Genomic DNA, 17963 nt, shown 5'->3' with positions numbered 1-17963 from the left:
TCAAACTTTTAAAAGGTGTGAGACAGCCTGTTCAATTCACGGCTCCAAAAGGCGGTGAGCAGTCAAGAAAGGTTCCGCTTTATGGAAATGTCTTCTGACAGGTCGGAGCAACCACCTGGAGACAACCCTTCATGAGCGTTTTAATTCCCCTTCATGAAATGGAAGCCCGGCCGTTTCCTGCTTAAGATCAACCATGTAAAAGTCCTGGTCTGCGCAGTCTTTCCAACTCCTTATGTGTGCAGCAACTTGAATAAGGTAAGCGTGGGAGGAAACGCTTCGTGTGGTGAATGACGTTCATCTTTTAGATTAAAGGCTTGTGAGAGGAAAACAATCCCAACTTTGAAATAGTTCTATATAGTAGAAATGGGTAAGTATGAGCTGCATCAGCAAACATGGCTCATCGCTCATCAATCCATGTCAGCGGAAAAAATAAAAATAAAAACGTGATCGGGATCTCTAAATGTTATATTTACTCTTTTTTTTTTCCAGCCGACGAGTTTCGTGACTCTACACGATGATACGATCTGAACAGCGAGTTTTGTGATCCACTAATTGCAACTAGTCGTTTGTTGCTATATTAATGATCTGAATCCTATGTACAGAAACTTTAGAGATTTCAGAAAATGTGTGAAAATGCCCAGTAAAATGTCTTTGAAGCCCAACGAGACATCTTCAGATATCTTCTGAAAAACAGCCCATAACCCAAAGACAATTAGTTTACAACAACCTAGAAACACAGCGAGTGCATGGCTTTCTTCTTGAGAAACAACTTGAATAATTACCCAATTACCTTAATTGCACCGAATACATTTTCTAAATGACCATTTGATTGATTGACTGACTGTTTATTGCATCATTTTGTTTTCTGGTTGATGGGTTGGGCTTATCTGGTGATGCGTGCTGCTGTGAGCTCAGTCACATTGTAAATGACTTGAGTGTATAAAAGTACAAAAAAAGAAAATCTATTCGCAATCTGATGGCTTCATTACACACCTCTTATGAACCCAATTACACTTGGTGAGCTGCCTGCTGCTCTTTAACACAAAATACCAAAGTGGTAATAAGCAGGAGGAACAAATGTCCTAATGAGCAACCGCAGTCCTGCTCTGTTTCCAAAGGTTAACTATTACAACTAATGCGACTGGAAAAAGAGGCTAATTATCTTGTAACTTTGACATATAACAGAATTTATGCCATAAAAAAAAAAAAAAAAAAAAAAAAAAAAAAAAAAAAAAAGCTTGGTGCACAAACTCAGATATTAACACAAGCTTTAGGGACGCACACCTTCGAGGGAAAACAAAGTCTGATGACAGACTTGAGATTAATGACTTCCCCAGTGAGCTGACAAAGCTCTGCTTTTCTCATACCTGCTGTGACTCTCAATCATAATCACAAAGGGATTAGATGTAATAAATATGCCATCGATACCAGCTGGTTCAAAGTGAGAAACCTGACAAGCTGCCAAGAAACATTGTGCGAGTGGAATAATATACCAGCTGACAAAAGTCAGCTCTGAAATCAGAATTTTACGAGGATCCTACTTAAAGGTCATTTTGTTTTCCAAATTCATAGTTTAGAGCTGCAATTTATGTTTCATACTTAATAGAAATGAGTTTTTTAGCTTTTAAATGCCCATCAAAATACCTCAGAAAGACATGTAGATGTTGTTCAAATTGTTTTGTTTGACCGACAGTGAACCTCAGTTATTCAATTTACGATATTATATGAAATAAATGCTCAGACAGGACAGGCTGGGACCAAACAATGTATGTCAAACATCTAAAAAATGAATCAATTATCTGAGTAGTTGCCATTTTTGCCATTTCTGTTCAACTTTTTTCACTAAAAAAGCAGCAAGGCTATACAAATATTGGAAAAAGTGCAATTTTAATATCAGGCTGCAATTTGGGTTCTCACATGAAAACATATTTGAAATGGCTTCTAAATCTGCACAGAATTACACAAAAAAACTATAAATAACTAATCGTAGTGTGTTTTTTGTACAAAAGACAATTAACTGCATAAAGCCAAACACAAGACGGTGCATTCTCTTGAGAGGGCAGCTCTTTATCGCTACGTCCATTATATTTGAGGCACCATGTGTCGCAAGATTACTATCGAACTTGACAGTCCAAATTTTTTTTTTTTTTTTTTTTTTTTTTTTTAAAACAGCAGTGAATGTTGTTCTCGTACAAGTGAAGCTGGGCGGGGATGAGAGGAGAAGAAAACCATCCGCTTTAGAAATAGCTCGCCTTTGATTAAACACTCTGCTTTTTGTGCCTTTGGGAATAAATGCGTAGGTAGATGCCGCTCCCTGTGAGGTAAGTGTGCGATCATTTCAATAAGGGCTTTTGTTTTCGGGGAGGGTAGTGGAATGAGAGGCTAGACGTGTAACCTAATTATTTCCATCCTGCTCGAATGCTCCTCAAGCAGACTCGCCAATGAAAGTGGTATCATAACCCTCAACACACTGATCAGATAAAAGAGATTGGTGGAAAGCTCAGAGACTTTGACCCTGTCCCCCCTCCGGTCCAAAAAAACACAAGCCTTTTTGATATAAATCAGGGCCGTCCTAAAGTCCTGTGGAAAAGGAAAGAATGGTGAGTGGGCCAGATGTAGCTGCACTGATATTTCCAGGGTGGGGGCGGACACAAGGAAAGCATTAAAAAGACATAAAAGCAGAAAAGACAGGGAACAGGAAATGCCTGCATGGCTCAGTTTATGCAAATTGCCGCAGTCAAGAAAGTCCTATTGTGTGAAAAGGGGATGATATCTTTTATCCCAGCGAAGGGGCCGGTGTCTCAGAAGATCAAATAGTGCGTCGCATCAGAGAGAATCTGTCAACCAGTGAGGACACAACAGGTCTGAGCTCAAGTGGTTCCCCTGCTGTCTAATTGGCCAGTTAGCCTCGGCTAACGCCGTCAAGTATGTTCAGAAGACAGCAGAGAGAGCCCATTAGTGCTGCATCAAACCCAGTGATCCTTTTCTTCATCTCTCCCTGAAATACACCGTATTTTCTTTTCAGGACCCATCAGACAATATTCAATCCAATGTGCTCCTTTATTCCCTTACGGCCTTGCTCTCTCTCCTTCCCGCTCCTGATGGGGGCTGTGAGCCTCAGATTGCATCCCCCCGCACCCACCCCCAAGCACTTTAGCCCTAATGAGGCACAGGCCTCTATTGTGTCGGCTTTGCCAGTCTAGTCCCGCGGAATGACTGACAGCAGCTGAGCTCCAGGGGAGGCCTGAGATCAGATCCTGCAGCTTTGCACATCATTAGTGGTGCAGGACTGCTCTTTTATACCCAAAGAGGCCAGGTTGATTCCTCATTTAGATAATAAGAGTTAAGAGTGGAAACAAAAAGATGACAGATACTATATTCTTATGCTAGATGTGGTGCTGTTCTGGTGGTTTTTAGAGTAAGTTGCAGGCAGAAGAAAGTGCAACAAATTGTCTCAAAGTCTAATTAACCTATACAGGAATTTAGTTCATAAAGGAAATTATTTCATATCACATTTGATAATTGTGTGAATCATCAAAAGTGTCCCATTCCCACCATCAGGGGTCTCACCCAAATGCAGCTCTGTTGACAGCATGTTTGGGGTCCCGATGCTTCCTATAGAAAAGCTCAGCGACACAGCTGTGGACTTAATCGGAGATAAGAAGCTAAGACGTACATTTACCAAAACAACCAATTAGTCGTCATCAATGAAGTGTTTCTGAGTATAACTGTTTCAAAACCGTTTTGGCAAATGCATTCATGGTTTACTTCCATATCTCCAATGAGGAAAGGCTGCTTCCCTAACGGGGCGGTCGCAAATAACATTGTTGGTGCTTCGAAGCTTCAGTGAGAACTATTCGAGGGTATTCGAAGCTTTGAAGGGACAATGACGATGACTATAATGACAAAAAAAAGATGTCAGACTTTCCTCAAACTTGCTGTCAACATTTATTTATATTTATATTTACTTTGCTATATTGTCTAATGAGAGACGAGGACTAGGATAATCCTTTTTATTCAAATTAAAACGGCTACAAAATGAGCAATAATTGCATTAATTAAATTATAGCAATAAAACATATTTGCTCATATGTAAGCCGAAGGATGAATAAATAAATAAATAAATACACTGCAGCCTAAGCCAACATATGAAATAAAAGACCTGGCTTCGTTTAAACTGTCTGTCTTTTGAGCTCCACTTGGTTTCAGTACCCGGGACAGCGCCGCACCTACACACACACACCTTTACACACAACTAACAGAGCTATCAGTTTGACAACACCTCATCATAATTAATGCTCATGCATAATGAATAATGTGGGATTACTATTCCTTATTTCATGGGCTATTTTGGATTTTTTGGGGTAATGCATACATCATAAATATATTAAAAAAAACTTGTTGGAAAGCAGAGCTACTCTGGTGTTAGCCGAGGGATCAAAACTGGTCAAAGCCGACATGTATTTTCACGAGAAACCAAAAAGCAAGACAAACCCAAAAAACGCAGGATGCTAACGTAGCCAGAACCAAACCCTTGACCCAAAGAATCTGTGAAACTACAGAGAAATAACATCAGAACGTAACAGGAGTCAGGTCTTAACTAGCCATGGCCCATACCATGGCTATGAAGACAGTTCGGCACACAAGTGAACCGCGGATACATTTCACAGTTTACCTTAACCAACACAGTGTGAAATAAAGTTTTACCGACATCGTTATCCGCCAATATTCAGTAAAATATGCAATCAGGACATCGCCATTTACGCCTTTCTGTTCACCGATCTCTGATAATGTTACGTTGTAAACAACCAATCCGAGTTGTAATTGACCGGAGGAGAGCTGGTTAAGTGGCTAATGGACAACGAGCTGTTCGGTTACATTATGATGCGTTCAGGCTCTGTTCGGTGAAAATTAGTATTGGGCGAAAGGTAAATTATAAGGTTTTCATGATGTGTTTCAAGTAATCTCGTAAAATGTAGTGTTGGTGAGAAACTTGATTAAATCCAGTTGTTTGAAGGAGATGTTTTCACAGCAACAAAAACAGATATTAGAGATGAATTATGAGCTGTTTACACTAAGCTCTAAGTCGCTTATATCATTAAAACTTTTATCATTAAAACCACTGATAAGTTTTGTTTTAATCAATGAAAATATAATCTTTTATTTCCTTATCATTTGAAAAAAAAAAACACTTGAAATGACTTTAAAAGAGTAAAAGGATAACATGTTGAATTTTTGATGGTTTACTGATAACAGAGCGGTTGAAGTGATTTTTGGGACGGTAACAAAAAAGCCTGGAGCCTCCTAGACCAGCTGCTATAATCAAACAACAAAGGCATCTGTATCTGCCAAAATGGATCATCAACGATCTGCAATTGATATCAGCGGCAAAATAAACACGATAAGATCTCTAAAGGTTATATCTGCTCCCTTTTTTCCTTTGTGCTGATCCGATTTGTGAATCTGATCCGCGATACGATCTGAACCTTGAGTTGTATGATCCGCTGCACCACTCTGCGTGTCAAACTAAAAAGCAAGGGATGTAGAAAGGAACAAACTGTCTCCTGAGCAGCAGCCGAGTATGTGCTTAACAAAGCTCAACAAACCCACATTATTACTTTTGCAACGTGTGTCCCAGTGGTTCCTTTATTATAAAGCATTACAGAACAGATGAACAGTAAATATAAATGTGCAGTAATGCAGTTTACAAATTCCCTGTATACGAGACACTTTGTACTTTTGTAAAATAAGCAGCCCAAAGTTTTAGTTTCAATATTAACCTGAGACAGAAGCAGAGTTTTGGTGCAGTCTGGTGCACAAGGCGTCCACTAAGGGTTATTGACATAATAAACTAACCAACAGAATTACAGAAGTAATGATGCTCTGACAATAACCAGCCAATAAACAGAAAAGAGCTGAAACTCCCTCTCTCAATCAAAAGATCTAATCTGGCAATTAAAAGCAAACATTGGATTATTGACGCCTCGTTTTTTAAAGGAGTGACTGATGTGGTGTTGATAGGAGAAGAGGTTGAAAAGAAAGTCCAATTTTACGCTAATAAAGTCTAAGTTGAGCAGCGGCGTTCGTTTTAATTCCCAAAGACATAATTGGTCCGTCTCCCTTCCCCTCGTCCTCAAACCAATCTAGCCCTGACAGAAGGCTTCGACAACAAGTTGATTAAAAATCCAACTCGGCCTATTTTTCTCCTCTTGGCAAACTCCACTGATGTTGCTGTCCTTTCCAAAGCCCATTAGAAGCCACCTCTTTGGCAGACAGTGACAGCTTTTCCCCCCGTATGACTGGTCTGTGCATTCGGGCTTAGAAATGGTCCGATTTATTGTTGTCGGCCAATATTCAGTAGAAATACGTGATCAGGAGTCTCTAGGAGAGCTGAATAATCTTTGGCTTAGGCAAGAGGAGTTGGTTCAGTACTCTTGTCTCCATATTGTGCATTACCCCGGGGCCATAAGAAGAGGATGCAGATGTGCACGTAATCATCCACACGGGACTGAGAAAGTAAACACATTTGCTCACTTCCTTTTTTTTTTTTTTTTTTTAAATCATCACCCAAGTAACAATAGGTAAGACGAGGGGGAGTTTAAAATGCGTAACACATAAGTGAGGACCTCTGGTAATATGCAAAGAGAAAAGTCTTTCCGGACCACCTTGAAGAGACAAATTTCCTATTAAAAATCCATTTCAGTTCTTAAGAAATGCCACTGGTGAGAAAGTAGGGACAATTCTCTGCAAACTCTATACAACGCATGCCGCGAATGACAAATTACGCCCGCAGCACTGCGACCAGTAACTCTCACCTCAAAACTCATTAATATTATCTGATGCACTTTGCAAGTCCCCCACATTTTTCAGAATTCATACTTTTTCCATCATTGGAGAGAGTTTAGGATTGATAGAGCAACAAGGAACTGGTGATTAAGAACAGAATCAATCATCTTTTATAGACGTTGCTCGTAACCACATCCTTCTGACTCGGCCTTCACACTGCTGCTTGTTGTCCATCAGTCTGAACTATTGAGCAGGTTTAATGAAGACCAACAACTGGAAGACCTGTGTAAGTTTAATCAAAGAAATTAGAATAATCACATGGATTTTTGACTATTTTTTAGTCTCTAATCATTACTGCTTTTGTGCTAATACAATTTCTAATTTGTGAGAAACCTGTAAGAAAGAGGAGGCGTATTTAGATGAATCAAACACCATCGTGGTTCCGGTGAGGCACTGATAAGGTAGCAAGCTTTAAAAAAAAGCAACGATACAGAATGAAGTAATATCAGACCAGCAGCACCAGAACAGACTGTCCCTCACCGCTCAAAGCGGACGGCAGCAAGGCTCGAGTTGTGTGAATATCCATCCGACAACACTGCAGCAATCCTTTCTGCAGAGTCCTATAGCTTTCGTCAGACACACTGTACAGTCTGTAGAAGAACTTGCGAATACTCTATACACAAATTAGAAAACATATTTATTCATGAGAAGATAGGATGCAGCTCCAATAAAAACCACATTACTGCATTGTGAGAAAATCATGGATGGGACACCACTTTCTATGTTGTTCTACGTTACTTTCGTTAAGTTTTACTCACAGCTTATCTCCAAGTTCCCTCATTTACATGGTGTACTGCATGTGTTAGGGCAACACTAACATTATGTACGGTAATGACTGTAGCCTTTCAACGATACAAGAGAGGGGGTCCAAGCAGGAGGCGGTATGAAAAAACTGAGTGTACCAAGACCCTCTCATCTCTAATGCAACACACACACACACACACGACGGGCACCGATTGAATTACACATAGGATAAATAAATTAGTATTTCTAAATTACTCAAATACAAAATGTTCTGGTGAGGCTGAGCTCTGAATTATTATGGTGGGTGGTCCAGATGGGCTGAAACAGAGTCAGAGCTCACATAAGGCCCAAAGACCAATAACGTGCGAGTTTATGACATGAAGATTCATGTTCATGATAAGCCTCACATAAGTCGTGATGAACACCGCTGGTATTGATTAGTGAAGATTATCTAGCTGAACAAAACGGTTAAGTATCATGAACTTGGGTGTGTCCACTTCCACTATGACCCCATGTGAAGGCAGCATTAGTCTCCCTTCTGACTTCCCTCTGTGGCACTCAGCAGTGCCAAAGCCTGCGTGTTTCTATCCAACACGCAATTCTTTAAAAGCAGATATTAAAACCAGTTGTAACTGCACTTGTCGGGGACTATTTTCAGTCGTGGATTAATACATAGTTGGAGCTCCAAAGAATATTTTAGACTTAAAATAAACTACGGTGCCCACGTTAATCATAATGAGGGAACATGTAATCCAGTGCCACAGTGTGACTCACTGATGTGTTTTTAATAGTTTTTGGAAACAATTGAGGTCTTCGGCACAGAGAAATAAGATGTATCAGGTTCTGGCTACACTGGCAGTGATTTAAATTGACAGAAATGTTCTTATGAAATTTAGAGGGATTACCAATATGTACAACACAGAACACTCAAAAATTGGTAGCAGGGCACATCCATTGTTAATTCAGGGCTTTAAATAAATGTGACTTTATTCCATATGTTGTAGGGTAAGTCTACAGTAATAACTTCAACTTTATATTTTACTGCTTGAATGTTCCAACTCCAAGAGAACACAGTAGATCATCTTCTCATCATAGTTCATACCCTGGAGTTGAGGAATGAATCACACCTGGCATTATTCATCCCGTGTCTCTCTCCGTTTCCTACGACTAAAGAAATACGGCGTCGCTGCTCAGCGAGACTCTGCAAATAGCTGGAGGGAAATTGGGGATGAAGGACAAGAGATCCGTGCAGGAGAGGGAGCGCTCAGCATCACTCTCTGTACACACTGAAGAGCAAAACTTTCTAAAAACACTCAAAGCATTTGCAGATGATGGCAGTCGTATTCACACACACACATCTACAACAGCTTGGTCATGGGGCCAATTCGGCACTCTGCTGGTCTCACTCTTACAGGATATTAAAGCACCGATATGTAAAATTCTGAAATTGACTCCAGTCATTAAATATTCACCAGCACACTGCACAGCGAGAGACACGGTGCTTCACAGCAGACTAGTGGAATACTAAAAGAAAAATCATATGTGCCTGCTCAACACTAGCTTTTGGCAAAAGAGACATAAACAGGAGAAAACGACAAATTAAAACCCGAAAGGTGAAATGAAAGACACGACGCGTTATTGCGCCTGTTGTTCAGTCTGTGGCTCCATCAGTGAAGCCATTTTACAAATCCACAGTTCACATCTCTACCGCTTAATGAGCGCTCAGATTGATTAGCTATATGAAGGTACTGTGATTAAAATCTAATGAGAAACAAGACGTCATGTCAGCATTCCTCTCAGTCTTCACTAACGATACAGAAAGGTAAATTAACACCTCTGACGTACAGAGCTGCTGGACCAACCTCCATGATGACTCTCAAAAAGCAGCCTAATGAACGGGAAGAGAAGCCAATCAGTCCAGTCAGAGACACAAAGAGCGATGCCCGTATTGACATGTGTGGACGAGGAGACCTTTGTCGTGAAGAAAAACCACCAACAATAGACCTACCGTGTGCCATCGGCTTTCCAGCTGACTTTGTATGGATTCTGTTCCAGGAAACGAAGGTTTTGTCTGTCCATGGACACAGGCTGAGCACCAGGAAAACCAGACCTGTAACAACAATGAACACGCACACACACGTCTTACAACTGTGTTTCTAACGGGATTCAATTGTTGTCTTGGCTTCACAATTATTACAAAGAGTCTCCTCAGTCAGTTAGGAGTGACCAGCAGAGGCAGCAGCTACACACTCGACACATGTACGACGATAAGTTATCACGGTCTGTCCCAATACCCATAAACACACCTTTATAAAATAGTTTAACTTGGTTATTTCCTCTTTAACTCATTAAATATTTAATGAGTTAAGCAGGTAATATAAATCAAACGAGTTAATGTGATAGTCAACATAATTGTAGGAAGAAATATCTTACATCAGCTTTGTTCTTTCATGTTTCAACACACCCCAGGTAGAGCAGTTGTTGCCAAGGCAACAACACCTGGGTATCCCTTTTATGAAGCAGCTCGAGCCGGGATAATTTCGGTTAAATGGAGACCAGGCGGCATGTGAAGTGACAGGTACGAGATGCTGAATCTCTATCAGCTAATAATCAAACAGCAGGGGGTGAAGACGCAGGTGCTGTGATATGTTTCCATTTCATCTTTTCAAGTGCCCGGAAGAGACTCTGTTATTCCTGCTCTGCTCAGGTTCAACGAGACGTTATCTGGCGCACAGTCGTCAATTTAGATCAGCATGACGTTGCACGTGTGCCGGTGTGAAAACCCCGAGACAAACCAAAATAAAGCCGCACGGTGCCCGCCTGGTGTCTGAGTGCACTCCAAGTTCTGCAGTCTGAGTGGCGCTTACACTTTGCTGAAGTTGTGATTTTGTGCCAATACTTTGACAGTAGTAACTAAATGTGGATCTCATTATATTAACAGATAATTGCCCTCACAGGTGGAAACAAAAAGTCAACGACTTTGGAAATAGCAGCGTGGACTTCTGCTGTGACAAGATGACTCCCTACACTTTCTTTTAAAAAAAGCTACAGCGGCATTTTCCTCCAGAAAAGACTAAATCTATTCTTATCTTGTCTTATATAGACAGGTGTGTGCCTTTCCTAATCAAGTCCAATCAGTTTAATTAAACACAGCTGGACTCCAATGAAGGAGTAGAACCATCTCAAGGAGGATCAGAAGAAATGGACAGCATGCGAGTTAAATATGAGTGTCACAGCAAAGGGTCTGAATACTTATGACCATGTGATATTTCAGTTTTTCTTTTTTAATAAATTTGCAAAAAATTCTACATTTCTGTTTTTTTCTGTCAAGATGGGGTGCCGATTACATTAATGAGAAATAAAATGAACTTTTTTGATTTTAGCAAATGGCTGCAATGAAACAAAGAGTGAAAAATTTAAAGGGGTCTGAATACTTTCCGTACCCACTGTAATTATGATTTATCGGGCAAATCAAGCAATAAAATCAGACATTCATCACCTCCATACCCGCCCGAATGACCTTTGTTTTTATAACCACATTCTCCGCCACTGCGTTGCTTCGACTGGGAGATTAGCAGTCGAATCAGGCTCCTCAGACTGAACAGTTAACTATTAAGGGTCACCCCTGGGTTATTAACGACAAATGAGTCACCTACAACACAGAGCAGTACACCCACGTGTACAGCATGTGTACACAGAGCCACGGAAGAGCACGGGGAGGTTGTTACCTGTCCCACTCGGCCATCCCCTGACACATTCTTTGGACCTCTCCTAGTTTGGGTTGTGTGATGACCTGTGTGACGCCTTTCACTGTGATGCCTTCCAGGAATACTGCACCCTGGGAGATTAAAATAAAACAGAAGGTTGAACTTGGATTGAATAGAAAGAGACACTCATACCCTCCTACACATACAAGAAAAACATTCAAAAGCCCTGTGATGCTTCACAAACAGCTGCTTCTTTGCTTTATGAATCTCTGTGTGCAGAGACAACAGGTGGAAATATTATACACGCAGTTTTTCTTTTGACCTCTACGCTTTTATCCTCGATTTATTTATTTACTTTATGGATCCGCCTCATAAACCCTGTACCTCTGCTTCATCTCCCTGGAAACTAGACTGCCGCCTCTCTCCTCTCTCCTCACCCCCTCACTACCTTCACCCCTACACTCCCGTTTATGCAGATATCATCTTCTTTCTGCTTTGAGCGAGACACTGACGACATCTGTAGCATTCCTTTCTCCACCAAGAGTGATTCTTGCTCGTTAACCTCTCTTCCTAATCTCACCCATTTCTCTTTTGACATGACCCCCCCCCCCCCTCCCCTAAATCTGACTAGGTGAGACTTGCTAACTGGTATAATATGATAATAGAGGCCAATTATAACAGAAACAGATGTGGTATGATAATATACGTCACCTCATGTGTCAACGGTGCATGTGTTTTTAGTATGACGGCTGCAGTGAGAAGAGAAAGCCCCATCATGGTCATATACATCTTATTCTCCACCTTTCTATTTAGAAGGAGGTTTAAGTCTCGAGTCATAACGTGTGAAAATACACAAAATTAATTAAATTTGGAAAGCCTTGGTAGAGATGAGGCTGGGCGACATGGCTGATATCGCGATATTAATATTATATATATATATATATATGATATTTTTAGATGCTGATACCTGTGTTGTACTGTAAGCTTTACTTGAAACCAAACTGTAGAACAGCGTGTTTATACAGGAGGCATGAAGCACTGTAACGATTAGTCAATTAAACAATTAGCCAAACCAGAGGAAACTAATTGGCTCGTATTTTGATAATAAGTTAATTGTCTCAGTCATTTTTAAAGCAGAACTGCCAAACATTCAGTAGTTACAGTTTCTGTAAAAAGAAAAATTGAATCACGCGCACACGCAGTGTCGGAAAAAATAAAGTAACTCAATATACAAGAGTTACTGCTGCTGCTCTCTCTGGCTTCTTCCCTCTAGACCCGTCTACTGTGTGACTCCACTATTAGATTTGCCTTGATTCAGGTTTTTAAGCAAGTTCTGTGCAATAACTGACGAATAAATATTCACTGTTGGTATTTTGATAGAATTGTAAGTTGTACAAATGTTACAAACCAACAAATGTATGTTCTGATTGAATTTCTACGGTTCAAACAATGTTGCTGTTGCCTTTGAATTGCCTCTACACTTAACATGCAAGAGCTTCACCACTGAGACGTCTCCCTACAGACCCTCCATCCCCCCTGCATGAGGCCCATGTGGTGCAGAGCGGGACCGGCGGTACTTAATGGTCCATTTCCTGGAGCTCCCCCGGGTGTCTTACCAGCTTTAGCTTCTCCTTCTTTCGTTTGCCAGGCACCGACCCGGAGGAGCTGGGGCCCGACTCCTGGCCAACGGAGTTACCGTCGTCGTCCACTTCCCCGGAATCGTCGTCGTCGAAGCACCACTCGGGGAGATGGGGGGCAGGGGGCGCGTCCTCCTCGTCTCCATAGCGTCGGAAGAGCTCTTTGAGGTACTCTCCCTTGTAGATCCCCGGGGCCCGGGCCTGGGAGAAGGCAGCCACAGCTGCCTCGACGCTGATAAGAGGCAGCAGACACAGACGGGATCTCTTTTAAAAAGCTGTATTTCTTTTATTGTACATGAAGTTTTTAAATATAGTTTTTTAAATGTTCTGTCTTTAGTGAATTTATCATTTGACCGGATCTTATTATAAAGAGCAAGAGCAAATATTAATAAACAACTATTGAGATAATCTTTCAAAACATTCGACAATTTCAGGGTCGCAAATGTGATCATTTGCAACTGTTGCATGACTTACATTACCGTTAATTTAATTGGGACTGAAGCTGAGCTTTTCTTTATACACTAACCTGACAGTTATTTTTGTGATCTTGTTTGGTCTTTATAATAGTCAAAATAGCGAGAAATCCCAATCACAGTTTACCCGAAGCCCGGGGTAAAGACATTAAATGTTTTGGGGTTTATTTTGAGAAAAGCAGCAAATCCTCACATCATCATTGAGCATTTTTTCGCTTGAAAAATTACTTTAAAAGTTAATTGATTGATCAATGTGGTTGCTGTTTATCTAAAGCGACTAATTCTTTCAGCTTTAAATGGATGTTTTCAGGGTTTCAGAAGGTGGGTAAGACGAAGAAGAACCTTTAAGACTTTCCCTTGGGCTCTAGGAAATACTGATGGACATTTTTCACAATTTCGAATGGTGAAAATAATCTTTAGTAGCAGCCCGAAGCACAACTTCATGTTAAGGGCAGTTTTTTTTTTTGTTTTTTTTTTCCAATGACTAGCCATATCTTAAAAAACACATTGTACCAGTGTTGATCATTTGATAGTAAAATGATGTGGCAACACGTGACACTGGACGAGGGCTGTAGATGCTCTCAGAATATTCATTACACAGGATGTAGTGGGCGGTGGGAGGGTTTTATTCAGCCCACATGTCGACAGCTTCCAGGGATTCAGCCTCCTCAGACTGCTGCTCCACCTCTGACTAAAGACACATCCTCACCCCCCCCCCAATCAGCTGCTGCAAATTATTCAACCAGCCTGCATCTTTGTGAGGCCTGTGTTGATTTGAACCGACAGAGCAACTTCTTGTGCCGTCACACATACAGAAAACTACCGGGAGAAGACTCTATAGTCTATAGTAATGATGCAAGCTAGTGGGGGGGGTGTGTAACGGGGGCTACGTGTTGTGTGGTTTGTGTTGTCGCTCAAGACAACAGGGAAGCGAGTGATTAAAAGGGGGTCCATCTCTTACCTCCAGTCCATCTTCTCCACCAGGTAGGCACACATCAGAAAGCCTGTCCGGTTGAAGCCATGCGTGCAGTGAACTCCTTCAAGGGAGAAAAAAAGAGGCAGCACAGAGGTTAAAAACTAAGAATCCCACTTTATATTTAATCTTGTGGAATTAAGCGAACACTGTCTTGGCAGAATATGCTGGAATCAATACATCGTTTCCACTATCTGCACAATCTTATCCAATGTGTTCCCCTCTCACGGGCCATGTGCATCAAGTCATTAACGCAAAAAAGACTCACAAGCAAATCCCTCTTTCCTGAGAGACCCAGAGATTGATTTGGTTTACCATGCAGGGAGGTAAAGAGTGGATGAAAAGAAAATGTTCGGCTAAAAACACAAAACAAAGTGACCCTCTGACAAACAAGCAGGTGCACAGCAGGGTTCAAACTACACAAAATCAAACCATCCGACTCTCATATTTCCCGAGCAAAGGCCTGGCAATGCAAATAAAGATGAAATGAACTGACATCTGGAGGACGGGGATCACATTCACCAGCCCAACTGTGTAATTTGGACTTTGTCCACCACAGAGGCAACAACGCCTAATCACCAGCTGGCTGAACACAGGACATTGCAGAGATGACATTCACACATTCTTCTCTGATGTTTGAGCAATTTGATTGACCAGCCAGGCAGCAGTCAGTCGGCAAGAACAGATCTCTACGGGGTTAAAGGATGCCAGAGCGAGGTACAGGAGAGCGCCCTGTTGTCAATACTGTGAAAGTGCAACTTCTAATGTCCGTGATAAGAATCTCCCAGGATGCCTTTAGGCACCGTGTCGCAGCAGAATATTGTTCCAAACCAAACTAACGTGAGAGGGAGCTGCTTAAAAACTGGACAAATGAGGGGAGAAATGACTCGGTTGATCCTTTAGATTTGATTTTTGTGACCCAACTCATATTAACATGCTTATAAATATGACTAACGTGAGTGATGTTACTGCAGTGTCTCCATGAAGTTGAAAATTCAATACAGTTGAAACAACAGTGCAAAAACCCGCCCACATACAGACATCAACACAATTTTGCCTTTTGAACCAAATGTATTTAGTCAAGGTTTGGTGCCTACTGATGTCCTTTCACCTCAACATCACCTACACAGTGTTCACTGGGAGAGCAGTACGGCTTCTCAGGTGAACCTCCCACACTTTAAAAAAAAAAAAACGAACATATTGACTTGCACGACTGTCTTTGTTTTTGTTTTTGAATAAAGGATGTTGGTTAGAGAGCCATGGCCCTTTTGGAAATGTGCAAACGCCATATGATGATTGAGCAAACCTTGGGGCAGCAAGTTAATGTCCAGCTGCTACATGGAGTGACTGTGTGGCCATCAGCAGGAGACTGGTTGTACTGGGAAGCTGTTTAAGAGTGTAACTATATGAATGTAAAACAAGCACCTCTTGTCCATTTATAAGACAGAGTGAGGCTGCTCTCTGCTGGACACATACGTGGATGCAACTGACGGCACAGTTAAGTCCTGCACTCTATGGACAAACATTACAATAAATATGTAGCATTACAAAATAAAAATAAATCCTATTTATAGTTTTATTAACATTGTTGTCTTAACCATAGAAATAACATGTCTGAATCTTGAGAATGGAAATAATTCCCCTTTAAGATAAGTTAGTAGTAGCGAGTAACTAAATAATACAATAAAATGGATCAAGGCCAACATTCATAAAACTATTATTTCGTGCCTGTTCGGTGTCAGTTTTCAGTTATTAAGCATTTAGTAACTTACCTTATTTGTAAAGGACAGACTGAATAATCTTTTAAAAAATAAATATAGTTGTCAGAAATTGTAGGGAACTACACAGCCACCACAGTAAATCTATTATTGAGATACAATATGGTCACTGCACTCAGGCGGAGAGTATGCAAGCAAGAGGTGCTCGTTCTTAAGATTCAAGGCTTTCGAGACGTTGCTCAGCTTGAACTGCGGGGTGCAAAAACAAATATCTAAATTAAATCTAAATCTCAAAGCTGTTCCAACAGTCTGAGTAAATTATTCAATGTGCAAATGAATTTCCAATGCCAACTTCTGCTTTCATAGATCTTCATATTCTTCTGTGAGCAGACGTGAGTCACATTGATTTAATCTTTATAATCTATATAAATTGAAAACACAGAGAAACGCAAAGAGGCCTTCCTTGTTCCGAATGTAACTACTTGGAACACTAATGCAATCCTTAAATCTGTCTGTAAATTAACAATGCTGATTTTCACCATTTGAGTCTGCGAGGAAATCAAATATATTATCTTCCACTGAACTAAATATTACTTCATATTTATTATGAAATCAACTTTAATTCAAAGATTAAAAGAACTGAAAAAAAAATGTTTTTACATTCACTTTAATTTCTGACATCACGCTCACGTCCCTTATATGAGGGAAAAATGAAACAATGCAAATTATCAAAGCATTTCATCATTTGCAAATATTCTAAAACTGACAGTTACATAAACAAAAGTAAAACAAAATGTAATCAAACCATCAAAGAGGTGCAAACACAGTGCCAACAACACAACACACGATGCTTCTTTTGAATATCTCAGGAAGATTCCAGATTATTTAAGCCTTCGAGATGAAAACTATTTCACAGTCAGATAAACATCGCTGACTATTGAAGAAAATATAAAGAAGCACAAAATCAGTTATCGATTGGCTCTGGTTTTCTTACCTATTAATTCTTCAGGATTCTTCTCGATGAAGTTTTCACAGAGCCTGATGAACATTCCCGTCGTCTCTATTGAAGGGCATTCTCCGTGGCTAAAACAATCACAATGACACTGGTTTTACTCACAATTAGTTTAACTCATGGCACTGTGGTTCTGGATAAACGATTATTAGTATTATTATATATAGTATGAATTTACTCGTACCCTTTACACGGAACCTTCACATATGTTATGCCGTCTTTTTCAATGTCGTTGCGGTCATAAAAACGCGTCGTGTTCGTCAAATCCACCAGCAAACCCATTTTCACCTGAAGAAAGACCACAAAAATAAAGACATTGTGAGATGTGGGTTTTTCCACTTCAAAATGTCACTCTGTCGTCACAGCGTTACTTACTTTCAGACTTTTTAAATAGTTGAACAGCATGCTCGGGTGAAACCTGTTCTCCTCTAGAACCTGGTCGTCATATCTGGGACCCAACATCGTTTTCATCGGCAGGAATTTACCTATGAGGGGAAAACACAAGTAATGAACCGGTGGTCCTCAGTATTACACTATAATAGATAATATGATAGCCGACGCATTGATCAGCTGGCTCAGTCAAAGCTTAATTTTTCTTTACAGGATGACACTGAATTCTGCAAAGCTCAGTCAAATAAACTATGAAATATTGTCAACAATTACCAAGATTACCACAATCTAAAATAAAAAGCAGGTAAAGAGCTGTGGTGGTGTTACATCAACACTGAAATAGCACACACGTGATATTTGTTGTCATAGCTAAGGTGGTTAATATCCAACAAAACGGTAGAGCTGTGCCTTGTCACTTCTGTCCAGACTCTCTCTCTCTCTCTCTCTCTCTCTCTCTCTCTCT

General features: G+C 40.5%; 1 protein-coding gene across 1 annotated transcript in view; it reads right to left on the bottom strand.

The window, feature by feature from the left end:
- Positions 1–17963, bottom strand: part of rngtt (RNA guanylyltransferase and 5'-phosphatase) — a 69541-nt gene that overhangs the window by 50283 nt on the left and 1295 nt on the right. The window contains exons 2-8 of the mRNA XM_031861839.1: positions 17486–17595; positions 17295–17398; positions 17093–17181; positions 14369–14444; positions 12914–13166; positions 11319–11428; positions 9599–9700 (exon numbers count right to left, since the gene is read on the bottom strand). Coding sequence (XP_031717699.1) covers positions 9599–9700; positions 11319–11428; positions 12914–13166; positions 14369–14444; positions 17093–17181; positions 17295–17398; positions 17486–17595 — 844 coding nt within the window. The remainder of the gene's footprint in view (positions 1–9598; positions 9701–11318; positions 11429–12913; positions 13167–14368; positions 14445–17092; positions 17182–17294; positions 17399–17485; positions 17596–17963) is intronic.

The sequence above is a fragment of the Anarrhichthys ocellatus genome, unplaced genomic scaffold (genome assembly GCF_004355925.1).
Source record: "Anarrhichthys ocellatus isolate YVR2014 unplaced genomic scaffold, GSC_Weel_1.0 scaffold25, whole genome shotgun sequence".
Classification (NCBI taxonomy): domain Eukaryota; kingdom Metazoa; phylum Chordata; class Actinopteri; order Perciformes; family Anarhichadidae; genus Anarrhichthys; species Anarrhichthys ocellatus.
This window is presented reverse-complemented; position numbering and strand designations above follow the sequence as displayed.